Below are 22657 nucleotides of genomic sequence, written 5' to 3'. Positions count from 1 at the left end.
CACACACAATGTTTGTTCTGGTGGCCCACATTAATAATAGAACATGTTTTAAAGAATATGTGTCTACTGTGCTCAGAATACAATCACCAGCTCTTCTCCGTTTGTACTCTTCCAACCCTTGCCGATGCCGGGATGTCCCTGATCCCACATCGCTTTGGAGTTCATCACTGGACTAGCCCCCTTAACAGGTAACCCAATTCTAACTATTGTAGACCATTTTTCTAAAGCAGCTAATTTCATCGCCCTGGCTAGGCTACGCTTTGTTCTGGAAACCACTCAACTCATCACTGACCATGTTTTCTGCCTGAATGTCATATCAGGCCACAGTCCCCACTTCCCGAGTTTGGAAAAAATTCTGTACTTCCCTCTGAGCCCAGTTCAGTCTCTGTTCTGGTTTTCACGCACAGAGTAATGGCCAGGCCGATAGGGCCAATCAGGAGATGGAGACCACCCTCCGCTGTGCTGCCACATCCAACCCTGCACACATTAACCTTTTCTGCCATTGGTCTTTCTCCTTTTGAGGCATTAGTGATCTGCCTATTGATCACGATAAGCGTTACATAATTTTCACCTAGTTAGACGCAGATTTTTCCTATCGTATAGAGAAGTTTTTCCTATTGTAAAGCTCTAAACATATTTGTTACACTTATACACTTGTGATACATGAAGGTAACTGCAGTTATAGCATAATCTTCCCAATAGAGCTCTCTGAGCAGTGCTCAAATTTTAGATAAAATTTAGTAATGTTCACAGACTGAAAACTGATTACAGGCCTAAATAATTGTCTCATGAAAGGGGCTACTTTCACATTTTTCTGTAATGCTTTTGAATATATTAAATTCTTACTGCATAACTATGTTACATGAGAAAAATGTCAAAGGGCTCTGAAAAAATCTCATGAGAGATAAAAGACACATGAAACATTTACTGCAAGTTTTCCCATACCAGGCTGAAACAAAGCTACAAATGTTCTAAGGTTTTACCAGAAGTATCAGAGGTCAGAACAAATGTATTTAATTGTATTAGTTTCAGTTATAATAAAAGATGGTAAGCAGTCTTACCAGCTGTGAAAAATACTGACAGCTGCCAGTGTTACACCTCAGCCTCCTAGTAATTATTGTATAAATGTAAGACTCCTAGGTGACTTCCTTCTTGAGTTACAGTATTCACAAGAATTTTAGAAAAATAGACCTCTGACCGTGAAGGTCCCCGAGATTCAAATTCATTTGAGGTTTTTAGTAAATGAACCTATGGCATTAATTTAAAAATCCTACGTCACCATCTTTATCATGTTTTAAAGTTGGGTGTCCACGCCTGGCAGAGTGATGACGGTACCCTATCAGCCTTTTACAGCTGAGGATTAAAAACTGTAAAAGTGGTTGGAGACTGAAAAACTTTTATAGGCCATTGAAATCCAGCCAGCAATGTCCACCTGCCAATGAAAAGTATCAAGCACAATACATATATCTCTTTGTATGGATCATTTTTATCTTTATTAATCTGATGAAAACTGTAATTGTGAGAACAATCTACATGTGGTTTAATTAACCCAGGAATATTTACATGTCCCACATAAAGTTATGTTTGCTATCAGTGGATTTAGTAGTGCTAATGGGAACTGAACTTTCACTGATTACTTGACTACTTACCTCTGGGGAAGGCAAATTGTGGGAATCCAGGCCTTCAAGAGGCTTTGTTAGAAATTTGTCTCCCAGAATGGAGTGCAGATGTCTAGCCATAACTTTCTGCTGCTCCAGAGAGCAGTGGTTCTCCAAAGACAGGATTAGAGGGTAGGGAGAGGACTGGGACAGACACAATGTTGGAAAGTCAGTGAGAAAAGTATTTTCTGTAGACCAGAGAAAAATAAGGAAATTATCACTTGGCCTGTCAGCAAAATTGTCACTGTGGCTAATGTCGATTTATAACACACCTTCCTCTTGTGTTAGGGTTGGCACCAACCTGTTTTTAGGTTTTAAATGCATAGAAGTGCTATTTAAATTTGTTTATTGCATCAAGCCTTTTTGACTTTGTCAGGAACCTCAATTTAAACAAAAGAAAAGAAAAAAAAATTTCACAAAATTACAAAATGCTTTGGCAAAAGTTATGACTTTTGTGTTGTTAGGGTCGGTTCTGACCCAGTTAAAATGTAAGATTATGAAATAATCAGTGCCAAAACTAAAATCATAAACACACTGAGCTCACTAACACTGTCGGAGAGAAGTTAGGGGCTTCTCTGTCTGTTTGTCTCCTCAGAACAAACAGCCCCTTTTATCCCTACTGCTTGATTGAAAAGGTAATCCAGATGGAAATGTATAAAAATGTAAGACATGTAAAGATGTTGGTGACATGCAGAGTATACATCTCCGGTTTGCAGCATGCAAAAATGAGAAGATTTACAATAAGCCAAGTTCTGCATCATATCTTTGAATAGAATTAGCCAGAAGACACAAAACAGCATAGCAATATGGACAAGCCAGTTTCTGAGGAGCTGGATGATAGAGAATGTCAACCACGGGATACAACAAAGATACATCTGATAAGTCTGATGAGGAGGTCACAGGTGCTGAAGCTGCTTCTGTTCTGCTGAAACATACAAATCCAAAAGTGGTCACATCTCTTGGAGTGCAGTATCTCCTGGCTTGCATGGCAGGGCCACTGCTGAAAATGTCACCAAAATGACCCCTGGGATTACCAGGTGTGCCGTGACAAGAATACGTGACATCAAGACATGTTTTCATTTGTTATTGATTTCACCACTTTTCCTAAAAGTCATTATTGCTATTACAATGCTTTAAAGAAAAAACAGTCCATGGCAACATTTGGAATGTCACCTCTGGGAATATCTGGATGCTTATATTGGTGCATTATAAACACTGATAGTTTCTGGATGCATCGCCAGGCAGAATCTTTTTCTTTTGAATGGTATTAAAAGTCCTCAGATTTGACAACAGTGGTACTAGAGCAAAAACTGACAAGCTTGCCCCATCAGAGATGTATGGGAGAGATTGGTGCATCTCCTTCCACTGATGTTCAACCCAGGGCAGAGGTGACAGCAGATGAACATTTTGTCCCTTTCATGGAAAAATGCTCTATCTGGCAACATAACACCAGCCAGCCTGGCAAAAAAGACACAGAAATCCATGCATAGCTGATGCAAAAACTGCAATGCACAGAATCTACAGACTTACACAGACTAATGTGCAATTAGTATCCCTGTGAAAAATCAAGGAAAACTTCTAATCCTTAATATGATTACACGTGACAATATCATGTGCGACAATTTCTTTACCATCTATGACCTTGGATAAGGACTTCAGGAAGAAACTTACCATGGTGGACACAATAAAACGAAGGCAAGCAAAACAAAAAAACTTGAACTGACCCCTGAAGGACAGGGCTCCACTTTCTTTAAAATGTGCTTTATAGAGACAACCATTGTTGTTTAATACTGTCCCCAAAAAACTCTCCAACTAAATATGTATGCATTAAACTGACCTGTAACACCACAGATCTTACAATAGTTAATAACATTAAAATAAAGAATAAATAAAACAAATTATTTTAGAGATATATTCTAGTAGTTGTAATTAATAGTAAGGTAACATAAAAAATCTCTTGAGGTTCAGTTTACCATTTTTTTCGATTGAAAAGGTATCCTGTAAAAAAGCCCTGTGGGCCACATTAAAACCAATCTTTTCATAGATAAGGAAGCTGAAGAAGGTAACCAACAGGTAACAAACAAATTGGATGATAAATTATTGTTTTGAGGGTATCGTTTTGGCTGATTTGAGGCACGGTCAAAACTGACACGTTAACATAAGAGACAGTAACAGAAAGCTAACACAAGAGGAAGGACAAGCAGTAAAAATCAAAGAACATATACAGCAGCAGCATCTATATCTATATATCTCAAGACATAAGTCAAATCATCAGAATGGACAAACATATATTTACCATCACTAATGATGCATTCAGATGAGCAAAACTAGCTTCTAGAAGTCATTCATGATGGTTCCAAATATATAACTATATATATACATATCTGAACATTGAGAATGTCAGCACAGTGTTAGCATTTGAAGCTTCTGCTGATTGTGTGAGGAATTGTTTTTGGCTCATTGTGGTCTCTTTAATGTCAGGTAATCAAGGTAAGAATTCTATAATCTGTGGACTAAAGCAGCATCTATACAGGAAGCAATCTGATTATTGAGCATTACTTTGCAGCTGATGGTTGGTTGTTAGAACACATTCAAGGCTCCAATTAGCTAGTTAACCCTCTAATATATTTACACTACTGTAATAAGTCAGTCAATGACATCTGCAGTAGTTGCTTAGATTGTTTGAAATACCATACTACACAATTTCTACAGTAAGATTTCATTTTCTGCAGAGAACTCTTGGTTACAGTGAAGTACTCACTTTGAAAGCATACTCATTGATAGTCTCAATTACTTCAACAAAGGGCACTTTGGAAGTAAGTGTGTGTCCATGATAGATAACTGGTTCTCCTTTGTCTCCATCCCAACAGTCCAGCTCCACACACCGACAACCATGTTTTAGAGCTCTAAGAGACAAATTCAAGCTTTGTGAGTAAAGGTGTACCTTGGGTTAAGAAAAAATTACATCTTAAACACCTTTTATTACATATTTCTGAAGTAAAGTAAATTTAAAGTAACTTAAAAAAATTATGGCATTTAATTACTTTTTGGACAAATGTAACATCAACATATGACTGTTCTAAGCATATCAAATCCTATAACAAAGTACATAAAGGCAAAATGGCTATATAGTATTTTGTAGAAGAGATTGCTTTTGAAAATTTATATCTGTGATCTTTTTGGCTAATGTTACTTGCATACTTGCATGCCTGCTTACAATGAATATTTGCCAGCTATCTGACATTTTCCATTTTCCACCTACTTCATCAGTAAACAATACAAATGGTGCACCTGTCACGACCTGTGGGATCGGCAAGGCGCTGATCATAATCTCCCCACTCCTGGCTCTCCTTTTCTATCTCTCTCTCCCCCTCTCTCCCCCTCTCTCCCTCTCTCTCCTGTTTGGCCGGGGCGGAACTCATGGCGGCTTCACGCCCTCGGCCCACGCCTTCCTGGATTGGGAACACCTGGGCCTCATCAGACCAGCTGGTATTTTAGAGGGAGGAGGTCAGCTGTTCAACGCTGGATTGTTGTGAGGACTCTAGTCAGTACACGTCGAGCCCAAGTTTCCCATGCCTCCACCTCAGAAAGTTAACGTGTGTCTCTGTGTTCTAGATTCCCCGGACCCGTCCCCGTGTTTCCCCGTGTGGAGTGTGGAAGGAGTGACTGGTCACTAGCGGAGAGAGAAAGGTTGGCGTGAGCGCGTGTGTGATTCCCCTGTTTTCCCTGGAACCCTGCCTCTCACATCTTGTTTAAAGCACTATCCTGGCACTGTCTGTAAATACACTTGGTGGAGATCTTGTAAATAAACCGTCTCTGTTAAAACACAACTCCGGAGTCCTGCGAGTGGATCCTCAGAGCAACCCGTGACAGCACCATCAGATTCACGCGGAATAGCTGAGTTATAGCTGGCTGGCTAACTGTATCTTGTTTGGTTAAGTTATACTTAGTAAAAGTATGCATGAGTGGAATTATCTGGCTTGCCAAATTAACTCACCAGCTGTAATGCGCCATGACTTTAACTTATGTATAATGTTGAACAATGCCATGGTATAAACATTTCTACACTAAAGTATAATTGCCAACATGGGGTTGGTTAGCCAGCTAGTTAAAACTTGTACATGTGGGTTCATTTGTCAATGGTAACTTTTGTTAACAGTACCAAATTCCCAGGTATATACACCAACATTATGACCACCTGCCTAATATTGTGTTTATACCCTTTTGCTCACAGAAAAGCTCTGACCTGTTGAGGACTCCATTGCACCCCTGAAGACACGTTGCAGTATCTGGCACCAAGATTTTAGCAACAGATCGTTTAAGTCCTGCAAGTTGTCAGTTGTGGCCTCAATGGATTGGGCTTGTTTGTCTAGAACATTCCAAAGTTGGATTGAGATCTGGGGAATTTCTGAGGTCAGTATCTTGTCCAAGGACACTTTGGCATGCAACCAGAGACCAACCTTCAAATTAGCAGACCACCTGCTCTACCTCCTAAGCTACAGCCACCCAGGATGAAGTGATAGTCGTGACAGTCTTTTTCACTTCACTTGTCAGTGGTCATAACAGCTGAGAACAATTCTGAGAACAGAGCAGATATGCGAAGAAGCACTACGTAGTTTATCCACCTATTCCTGACACTAATCTTGATCTGAGTTATGATGTCAGTGGGCTTAGCTAGGCAGCCCAGACAACGCCATCCAGCTGTTTATAGGGGACTGACAAGTACTGCTGCATTTTGTGTGTTATGATTGGTTTTTACAAAAGTTCTAATTCACCTTGTTCAGAATTTTGTGAGACAATTTAAAGTATAATAATTTAGTACAAACCTCTCCTACAATAATAATAGTATACTGCCTTTGTCAATAATAGTGAAATAGGTAGATTACCAAATTAATAAATGTATTTGCACACGGCCTAGTTCACAATCACTGCCCTGTTGCTGTTACCGTATGTAAGGCTCTGTGCTGCTGTTCCCAGTCAGCTGGTCCTTAGTGAGGTAGGTGTTGTGGGACGAGGAGATGAAGTAGTGCGACAGTGGGTGTGCCATGTCTTGGTAAACTCTAGCGTGTTCTGGGTTAAACACACAGTTTTCCTTTGACAACATGTACATGGTGAAACCATTGGGAGTCATGAAGCTATTCTTCTGGGCTGCAATGGGCAAAGAGAAACAAAGTTTAAAAAATAGGGTATTAAATAAACATCATTTTTATTCTTATAATTAAAAATAATAATAAATTAATGCCTTAATTTTTTGTAGCACAGAAACAGAGGGGGAAGACATTCAGAAGGGATGCGACTGGCCAGGAATCAAACTGGTTGACTGGTTGCTGATGTATCCATGTAGACTGCATCCTCTTCACTCATTTACAGCTTTTCAACTCTTTTTATATCAGTCTGAATTAATCTTCATGTGCCTATGATTAGTCAATTGATACCAGGAAAATACAGTAGACACACAGAGGAGCAGTCTGGAGCAGCCTATGTATACTCAGTATACACAGACTATTCTATAAAGACTTGAATCTCCTTCAGGTCTGATGTAAACTGAAACACTTCAGCTTATCTGATCACTTACCTCATCAATCCTTGTGTTTTCATTTGCTCTAGCCAGAATGTGTTACTGCTTATCCCTCAGACAGACTGGGAATAAATATAGAATTACCCCATCCCATTGTGATATTCTGTTCTGTCCTATTAGACATCTATGTGAAATGTTGTCAGGTCAGACTTGGTGTATGAATCTTTGAGTTGTGGCCAAACTGTGTTTTCCAGTCAAAATGTCCTTTGTACCACAAACTTCATCCTTTAGCACAGCTGAATATTTGTCAGGTAAGCTTTGCTATTTTTAAAGTATTTTAATTCTCCAATCTTATAATTTATTGTTACTAGTACCGTACCCCACTCATTAAGTTCATAGGTGAGTATGAGGCTTTGGGCATGAACGAGTGAGGCATCCTCCCCCTGGTCCTTTAGGAAATCCCTCAGGTCCACAGCTGAAAGCACACAGCCATTTGCAGAGTAGCGAATGAATATGATGTCCAGTTCTGGCCTTCGTAACAACTCCCTGCAGAAAACTTCAATCTCTCCATGATCGAGACGACCGTCACCTGACTGGTCACATTTCTATCAGAAAGACGGAAATAATAGCAGTTTGTTAATGTGCAAATAGAACATGATTTGCTGTGGGGGTGTTATCTCTACCCACTTTTGGTCTATATATCCCTGTATCTGCTATATTATTTTTTATCCCTGGTGGGGATAGCTACATAAAAATCCAGTGTTGTGAAAAAGTGAGCAGTACCTAACCGGTCCAGGAGCTCATCGACCTGGGGCATCGGATAAGGATATTCCACACAGAACCATACAGACCCATCTTTCTTCACCACAAGAACTAAGGGGCTACACCACACACTGTTTGACTCTTCTATCACTCCTATTTTCAGCAATTCTCTCAACAATTTGCCTCTTGCTCAGGTAACCTGTAGGGCTGTAAACACACCGCCACGCCAGGTCGCTCTATGCATGCCTATGCAAAATGGTGCTCTATGAGTGAAGTATGACGTGCAGAGGTGAGAACACATCTGCAAAACGCTGTTGGATACACCAACATCCACTCTCTGGCCCTGTGTGAGATGTTTATTACAATGGAGAGAGGCAGGAATGTTTGAATTTGGCATCTCTGGCCCCAATTCATCTCTCTCCTCTCCTGGTTTAGATTTCATGCCCAATAATTTGTACAGCTGTTTAAGTGTGTGAGACATGAATGACCTGCCCTGGTCAGTCAGGAATCTCTTTTGGGCTGCCAACTCAAGAGATGCCCTGAACAGCGCCTGCGCAACACTCTTTGCAGAGATGGTGCCCAGCATCACTGCTTCCGAGGGTTGCTTTGCATAATCCACCATAACTAATACAAAGCGATAGCCACGTACCCTTCGGTGAAATGGCCTGATGAGGTCCATGCCAATGCGCTCAAACGGCACTTCCATTATTGGTAGTGGGCAAAAAGGTGCTTTTACGATAGCTGGCTGGTTAACCAGCTAACATTCCTTGCATGACGCATACCATCAGCGCACATCTGCTCGGGCCTGGCCAATAAGATTGGGCTATTATTCGCTCCAGAGGTTTATCATATCCCATATGCCCTGCAATGGGGTTATAATGAGCCGCCTGGAAAATAATTTCTCGACGGCTTTTCAGCACCAACAACTGGGTGTACTCCTCCTCTGTGTGAGTGTCACAACTCACTTGATAAAGCCTATTGTTCAATAATACAAAGTGTGGGTAGGCCTGCGCGGCTTCAGGGCACACCAGGTGACCATCAATTTCTATCACTTGGTCGAAGGCTGAGTGTGGGGTGTCATCATAAGACTGCTCCAGTGGGAAATCTCCCCTCGGGTGAATCACTGGTGCCGGCGGATCCTCCCTAGAAGTACATGTCACCGCTGAATGCCGCGCAGACACTACGTGCTACTGCACTGTAAAATATTGTGTGATATTTGTGAATGCTCCCATGCACACACTTAACCGCACTTTGCTTCCAACAATGCTCTGGGGTGAACCAAGCTTTGATGCACGAGGGTCTGCGTACAGGCCATGTCCACCAAAGTCTGGTGTATATCTCCTTGACACCTTACTAATATGCGGTAAGTCTGGTTGGGCCCAGAACACCCGCCTGACCTCCATCAGTGGACACTCCCGTTGCAGGTGTCCCGGCTGCCTGCGCCACCCCCTGTGGCTCGGGTGCCTGTTGTTGCTCGGCTCCGGGTTGGCAGGTTCGCTAGGACAGATTTGAGGACTGCAGGGGCGGAGGTCGCTCCGCTGGGGCTGGGCCAGGGGGCCTCCTCCTCGACGCAGTTACTGGCGGTTGCCTGCTGACCAGTTGGTGATCTTCAGCCAGGGCTGGTAACAGCGGACCATGTCGCCTCTCTGGGCAGCCCCTCCACAAACTGCTCCAGGACAATCATTGAGAGCATCCACGCCTCGCCCTCTGATGGCTCAGGCTGCAGCCATCTCATCGCGGCATTGTGCAGCCTACTAGCCCAGGCGAACAGCTGATCCCCCGCCTGCCACAAAACCGCCTGCAATGGTCCTCTGGGGAGAGCCCAGGCGAACGTCCTCAAAACGCCCCCCTGACACAGGGGGGTAGGATCACGGCCGCCGTCTGGGCCACTCCGGATAGCAGCAGCAGTAGCCGCGGAACCCACTCCACAGCAGGCCACTGGCATGCCTCAGCACTAACCTGGAACGCCTCCATGAGGACCTGGGGATCATCCCCGTCCCCTTTCCGGTGCATGGCCACCATGAGAGGAGGGGATCGCAGCGGTGCGGCTGCCCTGTCCAGTCTCTCCCGCACACTTGTTTGTTGCTCTGCCTGAGCCCAAAGCTCATTCAGCTGGTCTTTGTGCACTGCTGCCTGCTCTTGGTGCATCACTATATCTGCCAAGTAGGTGCAGCAGCTGCACAGGTGCCGCAGACTGCGGGACCACCACTGTGAAATGAATGGACCCCACGTAGCCTCAGGTGACAGTTTTATGGTGTTATTAACAATATGTTATCCTTTTTCCTGATGTCAGGAGGTCAGCTTTTCAGCTGCTTCTCCACTCCACACTCAGCTCCTCTCTTGAGCCCCTGCGTCACTGAAATAGGGACAGTCTGATTACTGAGTGGCAGCAGCTGCCCTGGCAGCCACCCTGGCACTGCCCCTCGAGCCCACTTAACCACCCCCACACTGCAGCGGAGCCAGAAGCAACACCCCCGCCATATGCACACTCCAAGTGTGGGATGAATAACTAACCCAAATTGAGGAGTCTACAGTGGCTTGCAAAAGTATTGGGCCCCCTTGAACTTTTCCACATTTTGTCACATTACAGCCACAAACATGAATCAATTTTATTGGAATTCCAGGTGAAAGACCAACACAAAGTGGTGCACACGTGAGAAGTGGAACCAAAATCATACATGATTCCAAACATTTTTTACAAATAAATAACTGCAAAGTGGGGTGTGTGTAATTATTCAGCCCCTGAGTCAATACTTTGTCGAACCAGCTTTTGCTGCAGTTCCAGCTGCCAGTCTTTTAGGGTCTGTCTCTACCAGCTTTGCACATCTAGACACTGAAATCTTTGCCCATTCTTCTTTGCAAAACAGCTCCAGCTCAGTCAGATTAGATGGACAGCGTTTGTGAACAGCAGTTTTCAGATCTTGCCACAGATTCTGGATTGGACTTAGATCTGGACTTTGACTGGGCCATTCTAACACATGGATATGTGTTGTTTTAAACCATCCCATTGTTGCCCTGGCTTTATGTTCAGGGTTGTTGTCCTGCTGGAAGGTGAACCTCTGCCCCAGTCTCAAGTCTTTTGCCGACTCCAAGAGGTTTTCTTCCAAGGTTGCCCTGTATTTGGCTCCATCCATCTTCCCATCAACTCTGACCAGCTTCCCTGTCCCTGCTGAAGAGAAGCCCCCCCAGAGCATGATGCTGCCACCACCATATCTGACAGTGGGGATGGTGTGTTCAGAGTCATGTGCAGTGTTAGTTTTCCGCCACACAGAGCGTTTTGCATTTTGGTCTCATCTGACCAGAGCAGCTTCTTCCACATGTTTGCTGTGTCCCCCACATGGCTTGTGGCAAACTGCAAACAGGACTTCTTATGGTTTTCTGTTAACAATGGCTTTCTTCTTGCCACTCTTCCATAAAGGCCAACTTTGTGCAGTGCACGACTAATAGTTGTCCTATGGACAGATTCCCCCACCTGAGCTGTAGATCTCTGCAGCTCGTCCAGAGTCACCATGGGCCTCTTGGCTGCATTTCTGATCAGCGCTCTCCTTGTTCGGCCTGTGAGTTTAGGTGGACGGCCTTGTCTTGGTAGGTTTACAGTTGTGCCATACTCCTTCCATTTCTGAATGATGGCTTGAACAGTGCTCCGTGGGATGTTCAAGGCTTGGGAAATCTTTTTGTAGCCTAAGCCTGCTTTAAATTTCTCAATAACTTTATCCCTGACCTGTCTGGTGTGTTCTTTGGACTTCATGGTGTTGTTGCTCCCAGTATTCTCTTAGACAACCTCTGAGGCCGTCACAGAGCAGCTGTATTTGTACTGACATTAGATTACACACAGGTGCACTTTATTTAGTCATTAGCACTCATCAGGCAATGTCTATGGGCGACATTCAGGATTTTGTTCACAAGTGAGAGGAGTGCGGAATATGAGATCAACAAACAGACTACATGGCAGTCCACTGTAATAAAGAGAGAGCTGAGCGTAAATGTGAAGGTGTCAATTTACTGGTTAGTCTACGTTCCTACCCTTTCCTATGGTCACAAGCTCTGAGTACTAACCAAATAAAGTCATCACCATTTGTATACAATATAACTGAAAAACCCACACTGCGCGCCAAGAGGGGAAATCAATACTCCAGACAGAATGGCTATAAACCCGTAAAGTTAGCTTTAATTTAAATGATTGACTTTAATTACTTAAATTAAGCAGTGTGTTCTGCTACCTGGAAGAGGCTGCGAGCATACTGGTCATTCAAGTCAATATTGATCATCTGCAGCAGAATCTGAACCTCATCGTAGCTCATCTTGTCGTCGCGGTTTCGGTCAGCCCGACTCATATAAGCATGAATCCAGGTCACACTGTCAAGGAAGCACTGGTGAGCCATATGGTGTATTTTAACATGAAGTCTCAGTGGTTACCTCTTACAGTGCTAACTCTCTAGTTTGGATCTCTTGGTTCCCAGTGGTCAACAAATTATAATTAAATAATAATAATAATAATAATTAAATGTACACAAAGTAGTGCTTCTATAAATCCAAATGAACAGGGATGTATGTCCACCCCCACAAAAATCAAGGATATTGGTCAAGTTTCTCCTTCTGGGTCATGTTGTCCATCCTCTCCTGCAGGGTACGGATGCCACGGGCCCAGCACTGAGCTTCTTCTTGGCTTTGGCAGAGGAGATCCAGGCTTTTACGAGACCCTTTGAAGACCACTGTTAAACACTGGTTTTCAGGTACTGAGCCAACCATCTGCCGCAATGTTTCTGACTGGCAACCTTCGTGCACACACTCCACTTCCATGATGGAGACTGGAGGATGAAGAAAGAAATAAAGTGAGCAAAGAATTATTCAAATATATTCACACCTTGTGATTGTTATGGTCCTGACAGAGAGTTTTAAGATTTTTTTCTTTTATCTTTGTTTATTATTTGTTATGATACACTGTGTAGTGAGCAGAGAATTGGACCCAATATGCAGAACTGAACTCAAAAGGCAGCTTTATTCCTGGACATGCAGCAAACCAAAATGCAAAGAACTTAAGTAAGCAGATACTGGTGAACATTAGCTAGAGAACTACACTGAGAAATAGACAGGGCACACAGCTATGGGAAGATCACAACAAGTGACAGAAGGAAACAGGGGGCTTAAATACCCATGAGATATGGGTAAAGGTGAAACACCTGGAGAACACAGCTGAGCAGAATCCACTAACAAAGCAAGGAAGGCAAAGCAGAACATAACACACACGAGACTATAACTAAACTCAGAAGCACAAGAGAACAATATATACAGAGACAACTCTTTTGTAATTTCAAAGAAATGAGCACATCCAGAACCAAGCTCGAAGACCCAGGACCATGACACGATTAGGTTTTCCACCCAGCTCTTGGTTTGTTTGTTCTTTAGAATTTGGTTCTTTGCTTATTCTGGTTTCCTTAGTTTCCTCTTATGTACTGTTACCACACCTTTGTCTCTGTGGTTAGTAACTTCCTGTTTTAATTTGGAAGTCTTTTGCCTTCTGTGTTGTGCTTATAGTTTTACTTCCCCTATCACTGTTTAGTTTCACTGCTTTCTTCTCACCGATCTGTTTTCCTAATTTAGCCCTCAATGTGCTCCGATGTGTGTATAACCTGTCTTTCACTTTAAGCTGACTGTATCACACTGTTGCCTACTTATGTATTTCCCTGTTATTTTGGATTTTGTTTCATGTATTTCTGTTTACTGTTTGTCTCTGCATTTATAGACCTTTTCCGTCTTTTTCAACCAAATGGCTCTCATTATGTTTTGAACCTTGTCCTGTCACATTTTGGATGTGGGTTCTAACATTCTGCACTTCACTAAGATGACAGAACAAGGCAACCAGAACATGGATGCAGAAGATATAGCAATCCTTTCCAAGGACCTGAAGGAGGAATTTAGGAAGCTTTTTGGAATTTCTACCTAGATTTTTGGATCTACACATATTAAAAGTCTGTGGGCTGAAGGCCAGCATGCTGATGATGCTGATGCCATTGCCAGCCCCCATCACAGCCCAGTCTCAAAATGGGCTCTGCCTCTAGGGGACTCTCATCCCTACCATTGATAATGGGCTCCAACCAAGCTTTTGGAGGGGTCTCCTCTGCCGATGTCAGCCTCCTCCGAACCCCCCCTGAATGATCATGACCTTTATCACCAGCTGCCATTCACCCCCTCCAAAGGGTCTCCAACCTGGGTATTGCTGGCTGTCATCACTGGCCACCGACTGCCAAAACAGGCCTACTGGCCACCTCCTCGGCCATTGCTGGGCCCCGGGCTCACTCCGAGAACTGTCTCTCTTCATTTGGGTAAACCCATAAAACTGCTTCTCTGCTTTGTCCTGCAGCCAGGCCAACCCACAGGACTGTCTTTGTACCTTGCATCACCTTTGGACCGGCTCTCTGAACATACAGTGGGGCAAAAAAGTATTTAGTCAGCCACCGATTGTGCAAGTTCCCCCACTTAAAATGATGACAGAGGTCAGTAATTTGCACCAGAGGTACACTTCAACTGTGAGAGACAGAATGTGAAAAAAAAATCCATGAATCCACATGGTAGGATTTGTAAAGAATTTATTGGTAAATCAGGGTGGAAAATAAGTATTTGGTCACCTCAAACAAGGAAAATCTCTGGCTCTCACAGACCTGTAACGTCTTCTGTAAGAAGCTTTTCTGTCCCCCACTCGTTACCTGTATGAATGGCACCTGTTTGAACTCATCATCTGTATAAAAGACACCTGTCCACAGCCTCAAACAGTCAGACTCCAAACTCCGCCATGGCCAAGACCAAAGAGCTTTCGAAGGACACCAGGAAAAGTATTGTAGACCTGCACCAGACTGGGAAGAGTGAATCTACAATAGGCAAGCAGCTTGGTGTGAAAAAATCAACTGTGGGAGCAATCATCAGAAAATGGAAGACATACAAGACCACTGATAATCTCCCTCGATCTGGGGCTCCACGCAAGATCTCATCCCGTGGGGTCAAAATGATCATGAGAACGGTGAGCAAAGATCCCAGAACCACACGGGGGGACCTGGTGAATGACCTGCAGAGAGCTGGGACCAAAGTAACAAAGGTCACCATCAGTAACACACTACAACGGCAGGGAATCAAATCCCGCAGTGCCAGACGTGTTCCGCTGCTGAAGCCAGTGCATGTCCAGGCCCGTCTGAAGTTTGCCAGAGAGCACATGGATGATACAGCAGAGGATTGGGAGAATGTCATGTGGTCAGATGAAACCAAAGTAGAACTTTTTGGTATAAACTCAACTCGTCGTGTTTGGAGGAAGACGAATACTGAGTTGCATCCCAAGAACACCATACCTACTGTGAAGCATGGGGGTGGAAACATCATGCTATGGGGCTGTTTTTCTGCCAAGGGGACAGGACGACTGATCCGTGTTAAGGACAGAATGAATGGGGCCATGTATCGTGAGATTTTGAGCCAAAACCTCCTTCCATCAGTGAGAACTTTGAAGATGAAACGAGGCTGGGTCTTCCAACATGACAATGATCCAAAACACACCGCCCGGGCAACAAAGGAGTGGCTCCGTAAGAAGCATTTGAAAGTCCTGGAGTGGCATAGCCAGTCTCCAGACCTCAACCCCATAGAAAATCTGTGGCGGGAGTTGAAAGTCCGTGTTGCTCGGCGACAGCCCCAAAACATCACTGCTCTCGAGAAGATCTGCATGGAGGAATGGGCCAAAATAGCAGCTACTGTGTGTGCAAACCTGGTAAAGACCTATAGTAAACGTTTGACCTCTGTTATTGCCAACAAAGGTTATGTTACAAAGTATTGAGTTGTATTTTTGTTATTGACCAAATACTTATTTTCCACCCTGATTTACGAATAAATTCTTTACAAATCCTACCATGTGGATTCATGGATTTTTTTTTCACATTCTGTCTCTCACAGTTGAAGTGTACCTCTGGTGCAAATTACTGACCTCTGTCATCATTTTAGGTGGGGGAACTTGCACAATCGGTGGCTGACTAAATACTTTTTTGCCCCACTGTATTTTCCTTTGCCTTTGGTCTCCTCTGCCTCTTGATTCTGCACGTAGGCCTTTCTTTTCCAGCTTTTGGACTCTATGTTTGTTTTAGTAAGACACTTGTTTGTGTCTAACAAGCTTTTTTTATTTCCACATGTCAAGTCCAATTACAACCATCTACAAGTTTTTTGAAATACATCTGAGAAGATTATGGAATGAAGAGTACAAAGATTTAGCTTCAATGTGGGGATGAAATGAATCTTATTTAGAAGTGTAACATACTAGAGGAAAACCATCTCTGTAATGATCTTGGATGTCAGGAGTAAACCACAGAACTGGCACACCAAATCCAGTGCCAATTAAAGGCCCTGTACTGTACTTGGGAGTGGCTGAGTCATATGTTAACTACACAGCATCAAACCCACAGGCTCCAAGGCGGACTCCCGCCATATGTTTTGCAATCCCACTATTTGAACTAGAGAAAGGATCTTATGCTCAAAATAGATGAGCTCTATAATCAGGGCAACATGTGTGACCCTCAGATAGTGAAGGAGGGAGTACAAAGTACAGAGCAGCAAACTGTATTTAAAATGATCAAAAATAGATACAGTACATGGACATTTTACCTTACACACCCAGCCACCACTGAGCAGCCATTTGTTCTCCAGAAGGAAAGGCTACAGCGTATTACATAGGTTATATGTAATGTCATAGTTCTCTTTCCATATGAGCTAATCTAGTTACTTTAATCACTTTAACTAAACATAATGATGTTGGTCAGCATGTCTGCATAGTAACCCTTTATGATAACAATGATCAATAAACAGAAAAATGTATAGGTAATTAAACTTTACTTCACTGTTAACAAATAATTAGACCATGATTTTTCTTTAGATTATTTATTTATGTATTAGATGAATTTAAAAATGGGAGAAAAACATCTTTCTACCACAGGCCATGGTCTATTGATGATGATTACATCTTGACCAAAACTTGAGACACATTTTCGGCTCACGCATTAGTGATCTTTAAAAAGAAGCAGGTGTGATTATTTATCAAAGTATCAATGGCTCGATTCCTGTTTCTTTAGACAACATATCATATTGTTCCTGGACAAGATAGTGAACCCAAATTGCCCCTGAAACGTCCACTGGAGTGTGTGTAATAGATAAAAAGCCATGCAATACAGTTCTGAATGAGCGCGTTTGTGAATTTATAACAGTGCTGTTAGTGTTTCGCTAAGAGCATCAAAGCACTACATTAAGTGCCATTACAAAGTATTTGCCCCCTTACTGATTTCCTAGTTTTTGCATATTTCTAACACTTACACATTTCAGATCATCAAATACATTTAGACAAAGATAAGATATTTATGAATCGCAGATTTGTGTTTGAAAAGTTTGTATGCACAATTTGCACACTGATTTTTTGTGTATGCACTGCTGAGGCGCACTGACAAACACACTGAGAACTCCACTTCTGGCTTATAAAAACTCAAAATGAAGGTTTTGGAGTGGCCAAGTCAATGTCTGGACTCAAATTAAGACTGAGATGCTATGGCCTGACCTTAAACAGGTCCTCCATGTTCAAACATTTCCAACATAACAGAATTAAAAACATTTTGCACGTAAGAGTAAGTCAAAATTTCTCCACAACTGTGTGAAATAGTCATTCCCAGTTATTCCAAATACTTGATTGTGGTTTCTGTTGTCAAGGAGCGCACAAAAAGTTATTAGGTTTTCAGACAGGTACAGACAGGTTTGGATGGCTTTTTTTCCATTAATAAATTAAATGATTTAAAAACTTTATTTTGTATTTACTCGGCTTATCTTTGTCTTACAATAGAATTTGTTTGATGATCTTTGTGTTTTATAATCATCAGCACTGTATAATATATGTTATATGAAAATAATCATTTATTTATTCTGTGATCATGTAACAGTGTGGACTGCAACTTGTTATAGTTTAATGTTTCATTTACAACTGACAATTCAAATTCATTTAGTGTCAATAGTGTGATGCTGCATACAACTTACAGGATTGTTGTTCCTTGGCTCGGCTGGATGTTTTGTATGATTGACACCAAACGGTGACACCATCTTCCAGCAACTTCAGAATCCGACGCTTCTGCCAGCGAGGCGAGCGAACCTTCCCATGTAATGATTTCATATGTTACAATACATGTAATATATAGCATTCTCAAACTACTTCTAACCGCTACAAATGGTTTATAATTATTGATACCTTCACCATACTAGAGCCCTGCAGCATCTGCCTCACATCTTCATCATTTTGCACTCCTAGAAAGCATAGAGACAAAATGATGGTCGATTAAAATTATGTTATAAACACTATATTTATATACTGTATTTGGGTGTGTATAAAATAGCAGTGAGCATACACCTAATTATAATACGATTCAAATTCAGTAGCACTGGGATAGGCCGAAGAAAGAACAGGGAGGGCATAAAGAGAGGAAAAAGAGATCAGAGTTAAAATTAGAGGCTAGTGTGTATACATCTGCCACACCACAGCTGCTCGTGTGGGTACACTGTAATTGAAATATATCTTGGGTGGGTGGACAGAGAAAAATGGAAGGAAAAACTATAAAGACAACACTTGGAGCCATTATAAACTTGGGCCCCCCAAAAAAGTAACACCTCCAGAAATGTGCCTCATAGCTGAATGGATGTGTACTTCTGCTAGAGGAGATTCTTTATTATACAGTTATTCATTATAAAAAAAATATGTCATTTTGCACCAGGCCACGAGCAATCCTTGTAGGGTTAGTTCTTATAACTTGGACATAGTTCTCTCCGTTTGTATGTCAATACTTGAAAGTACAAACTGTCAAAATTCTTGGTATCCCGTTTGTGGGTTCTTTTGTAGAATCTCATGAACTCTACGGCACGGAAGGAACCTTTCAGTGACGTAAGTGTATGGTGATTAGTCTAGAGCCCATAAGGTGGACTGCAGTCTGAATCCGAATCCAAACACTATTCTGTATGGACCCATTAGATTTGATTCTTGGTACAAGTTTTCTTGTATGCATGTACAGCATGGTTATTTTAATCTGTACTGCTATTTTCATTTTTTGGCAGTCAGTGTGTGCACACAGCAAACATAGACCAGTCACATGGATTGTAAGTCATTCCATGTGATGTTACTCAGCCAATCAGGTCATTTTTTCAAAGCAACGTTCCAAACTAGACCTTTTCTTTTTTTAAATTAAGGACTTTATATGTAAGACAACTCTTTCAAGAGTTCTTTATTTCATTTTGAATGTAAAAGAACATTATTTTATTTTATTATATTTTAGTTTATTATATAGCACTTCAGTTCATAGTGAAAACATATAATAAACCCTGCTGAAATACAATTGAATTGAATGTTCTTTATTTTACTGGAGACCCAGTTGTTGACCACATACAGCCACTAATACAACTATTTTTAATATATTGAAATTAATTATAATGTTTTTGTTATTCTGGAGCTTCTTTCGAGGGGATTTTCTCAAACTCGACCGCCTAAACTTTTGTCTAGACGTAAGCATACGGCACATCTGGAAGTTATTCACAGCGACTTCACTCGCTCCACATGGTGATGTGTTAGCCTTATTCTAACATGGATTGAATAAAAATTTCACCTCAAAATTATATACCCAATACCCTATAATGACAGTGAAATGTTTTCTTTAAATTCTTGGAAATTGAAAACTAAAAACTAAAAATATAATACAGGCATAAATATGCACAGCCTTTGCTTATTGCAATTCTTGATGATGATAAAAGTTTGGCACACCTGGACTTCTTTAAGTTTCTCTTTAAGTGAAGAGATTTCACATCTCATCAGAGAAACTTCTTCAATTTTAAAACCAAATTGTGCAGAGTCCCAGGTATTTAAAATGTACTGGGAGTTATTCCAGGTTTCTTGACCTACTATCATCCATGTGCTTCATCACATGAGCCATAGTTTGAAAAAAGGCATGACTAAGGCCTTTCTACCCTGACTGCTCAGAATGGCTGGGCGGCAGTTACAGGAAGTGTCCTGGTGATGCTTCTTCCATTTATGGATGATGGAGGCCCCTGTGATTACTGGGACCTTCAATGTAATATAATCCAGTCTTGGAGGTCTACAGACAAGTCCTTGTCTTCACAGCTTAATTTGTCCTCTGAAATCTGCCGTCAACTACGGGACCTTATATTAGAGAGCTGCCTTTCCAAACCATGTCCAGTGAACTCCATCCCCCTAAATGGTTGTGACATATGGACACTCCTTTCTCAACTTGGTTCTGCTGCAGGTTTCTTCCTATTAAAAGGGAATTTTTCCCTTCCCATTGTTGCCAAAATGCTTGCTCATATAATTGTTGGGGGTTTCTCTGTTTTCTCTGTATTATTGTAGGATCTTAACCTTACATTATAACGCGCCTTGAGGTAACCTGTTGTTGTAATTTGGCTCTATAGAAATAAAACTGAATTGAATTGAATTGAATTGGACACACCACGGGTGGACTCTAGTCAAGTTGTAGAAACATCAGACACATGATGACACAGGATGCATCACAAATACTTATGTACATGCTATGTTTTGGGTTTTTAGTGTAGAATTCTGAGGTGAAAAATGAATTTAATCCATTAAAAAAAAGGCTGTAAATACCGAGCTATAGCACATGGGTGGCTAAAGTTGTTTTACCCTGGGATCCAAATTTTTTGTTTGAAAAAAAAAAGAAGAAGAAAAATCATAGAAGTGAGAATGGGCTCAGTTTATGTTGCTCAATTCAGTGGCACATATTTAAATGTGAAAACTGTACATCTATAACAACGGAATCACCTCCTTATTTTTTAACTGGATTTGAATAAGTCAGGCAAATATTTTAAGTTAAATATCGGCTCACTGGAATACGGTAATTTCAGTAATTTTACTATCTGGATAAACTAGAGCAGCGTGGAATAGTATACCTCAAGTACCTCGATTTGTACTAGGGAGCAAAGCAAAATTTTCAAGCACTGCAATCTGAATGTGAAGCAGGGTTAACGGGTTAAAGCAGGGTTACCGTCTAGCAAAGCCATTTTCTCAGTCGGAGGGAGATACCGGTACTCTTTCAGTAAAAATACAATAATAATGGATTGGATTTATATAGCGCTTTTCTAGGCACCCAAAGCGCTTTACAATACCACTATTCATTCACTCTCACATTCATACACTGGTGGAGGCAGCTACAGTCTGCAGACTGACAGAAGCGAGGGTGCCATATCGCGCCATCGGCCCCTCTGGCCATCACCAGTAGGCAAGTAGGGTAAAGTGTCTTGCCCAAGGACACAACGACCAGGACAGAGAGCCCAGGGATCGAACCGGCGACCTTCGGGTTACAGATGCGATTCCCAACCCCCTGAGCCACAGTCGCCTAATAAAGCATAATAAACGCACAGGCTGCTGTAACAAAAACTCTCACCCAGATTCCGCAGAGGATCAATGGCCTTTAATTCGGACGTCCCGGCTCCGTTCTTGACCTGGGGGATTGCTTTCTTTCTGTTGCCCAACATACTGTAAAGAGGCTGCGCTTTATTTAGCTCTCCGTGCCTCCCTCCGTCCCTGCAACCGTATCCTGCGTTGTGTGTGTGACCGAGGTAGGAAGTTGACAGTCTACTGGCTCGGCTGTCAAGACAGTGTATACAAATCACAGAGCAGAGTGCTCCTCATGTTTTATCCTGCCGGAGGAAAACAAGAGACAAGACAAACCTTTGCAATGTCATTGTGGTTGGATTGTAAAGCATCTCTTCCTGGATGATTTTCAAAATAAAGACTTTGCGACGCGCAAACAGGGTAGACCTACCTGTTTCATGTTATTTATTTATATTTATAAAAGACGACTTCTGGACCCACGTAGTCTCTTGAAGTAAAATTAAAAATAGTGTAGACAGAGGCATAATTAAGACCTTGTATAACCATTCTCTGCTTGTCATTCTCTGCTTGTGTCTACAAGATTTAGTAATTTTTATTTGAACATCAATTAATTTTTATTGTTATATTTTATGTATTTAATATATTATAGCATTACTTCACAGCAACAGTTGTGTCTTTTCCCAGTTTGTGAGCTAATGTCACTGTAATATTAGAAAGAGAACAACAGCCATCACCAAATTCGCCATGGATAGCACTTGGTGATGGTGCGATACAAGAACTACCTTTAAACAGGAAGATAGACAGACAGAGTCAGTCCAGTTCTTTCTTATTGTATTGCTTAACAGAAAATATCTGCACCCATTTATCCATCAATTTCCAAATTCAGCGTTGGGAGTGGAGGAGGCGGGAGAACATGCAAATGTTTTGTCATGTTGTATTCTACTAAGAAAGCTACTGAGTCACATTATTGCAGATTCATCATGATTAACTAAATAATCGAAGCATTATTTTAAATTGATCAGAACTGCAAGGTGAACGTTTCCTAATCACGATGCCACATTAGTTATTTATTCGTATTTCCCATGTATTATCTCACCTTACCAGAAATAATATTTTTTGAAGCTTTTAACCTAAATCTGTGATTTGGACCTTATTATGCCTTTGTTTTGAAAGCACACGTCGATATTTCCGGGGATGTCTTCGTGAAGTCGACAGCAAAAATTATTTAAACGGATTATAGACCGTGGACAGACGTGAAATTTGAGATTTCCTCGTCCGCCCCATCTACTAAGATCCAGTTTTAAAAGGGAC

The 22657-nt window shown here is 41.8% G+C and overlaps 1 protein-coding gene across 1 annotated transcript in view; it reads right to left on the bottom strand.

The window, feature by feature from the left end:
• The window catches only part of LOC113027780 (1-phosphatidylinositol 4,5-bisphosphate phosphodiesterase delta-3-A-like), a 33057-nt gene extending 11363 nt beyond the window's left edge, over positions 1-21694 (bottom strand). Inside the window, exons 1-9 of the mRNA XM_026177578.1 lie at positions 21396-21694; positions 18188-18243; positions 17980-18091; positions 12518-12746; positions 12159-12288; positions 7556-7781; positions 6605-6806; positions 4420-4564; positions 1650-1802 (exon numbers count right to left, since the gene is read on the bottom strand). Of these exons, the coding sequence (XP_026033363.1) occupies positions 1650-1802; positions 4420-4564; positions 6605-6806; positions 7556-7781; positions 12159-12288; positions 12518-12746; positions 17980-18091; positions 18188-18243; positions 21396-21486 (1344 nt within the window). The 5' untranslated portion in view covers positions 21487-21694. The remainder of the gene's footprint in view (positions 1-1649; positions 1803-4419; positions 4565-6604; positions 6807-7555; positions 7782-12158; positions 12289-12517; positions 12747-17979; positions 18092-18187; positions 18244-21395) is intronic.
• Between the last annotated feature and the right edge of the window lie 963 nt (positions 21695-22657).

This window comes from Astatotilapia calliptera, chromosome 8, assembly GCF_900246225.1.
Source record: "Astatotilapia calliptera chromosome 8, fAstCal1.2, whole genome shotgun sequence".
Lineage (NCBI taxonomy): Eukaryota > Metazoa > Chordata > Actinopteri > Cichliformes > Cichlidae > Astatotilapia > Astatotilapia calliptera.
The sequence above is the reverse complement of the archived record's forward strand: the minus strand, read 5'-3'. Positions and strand labels throughout refer to the sequence as shown.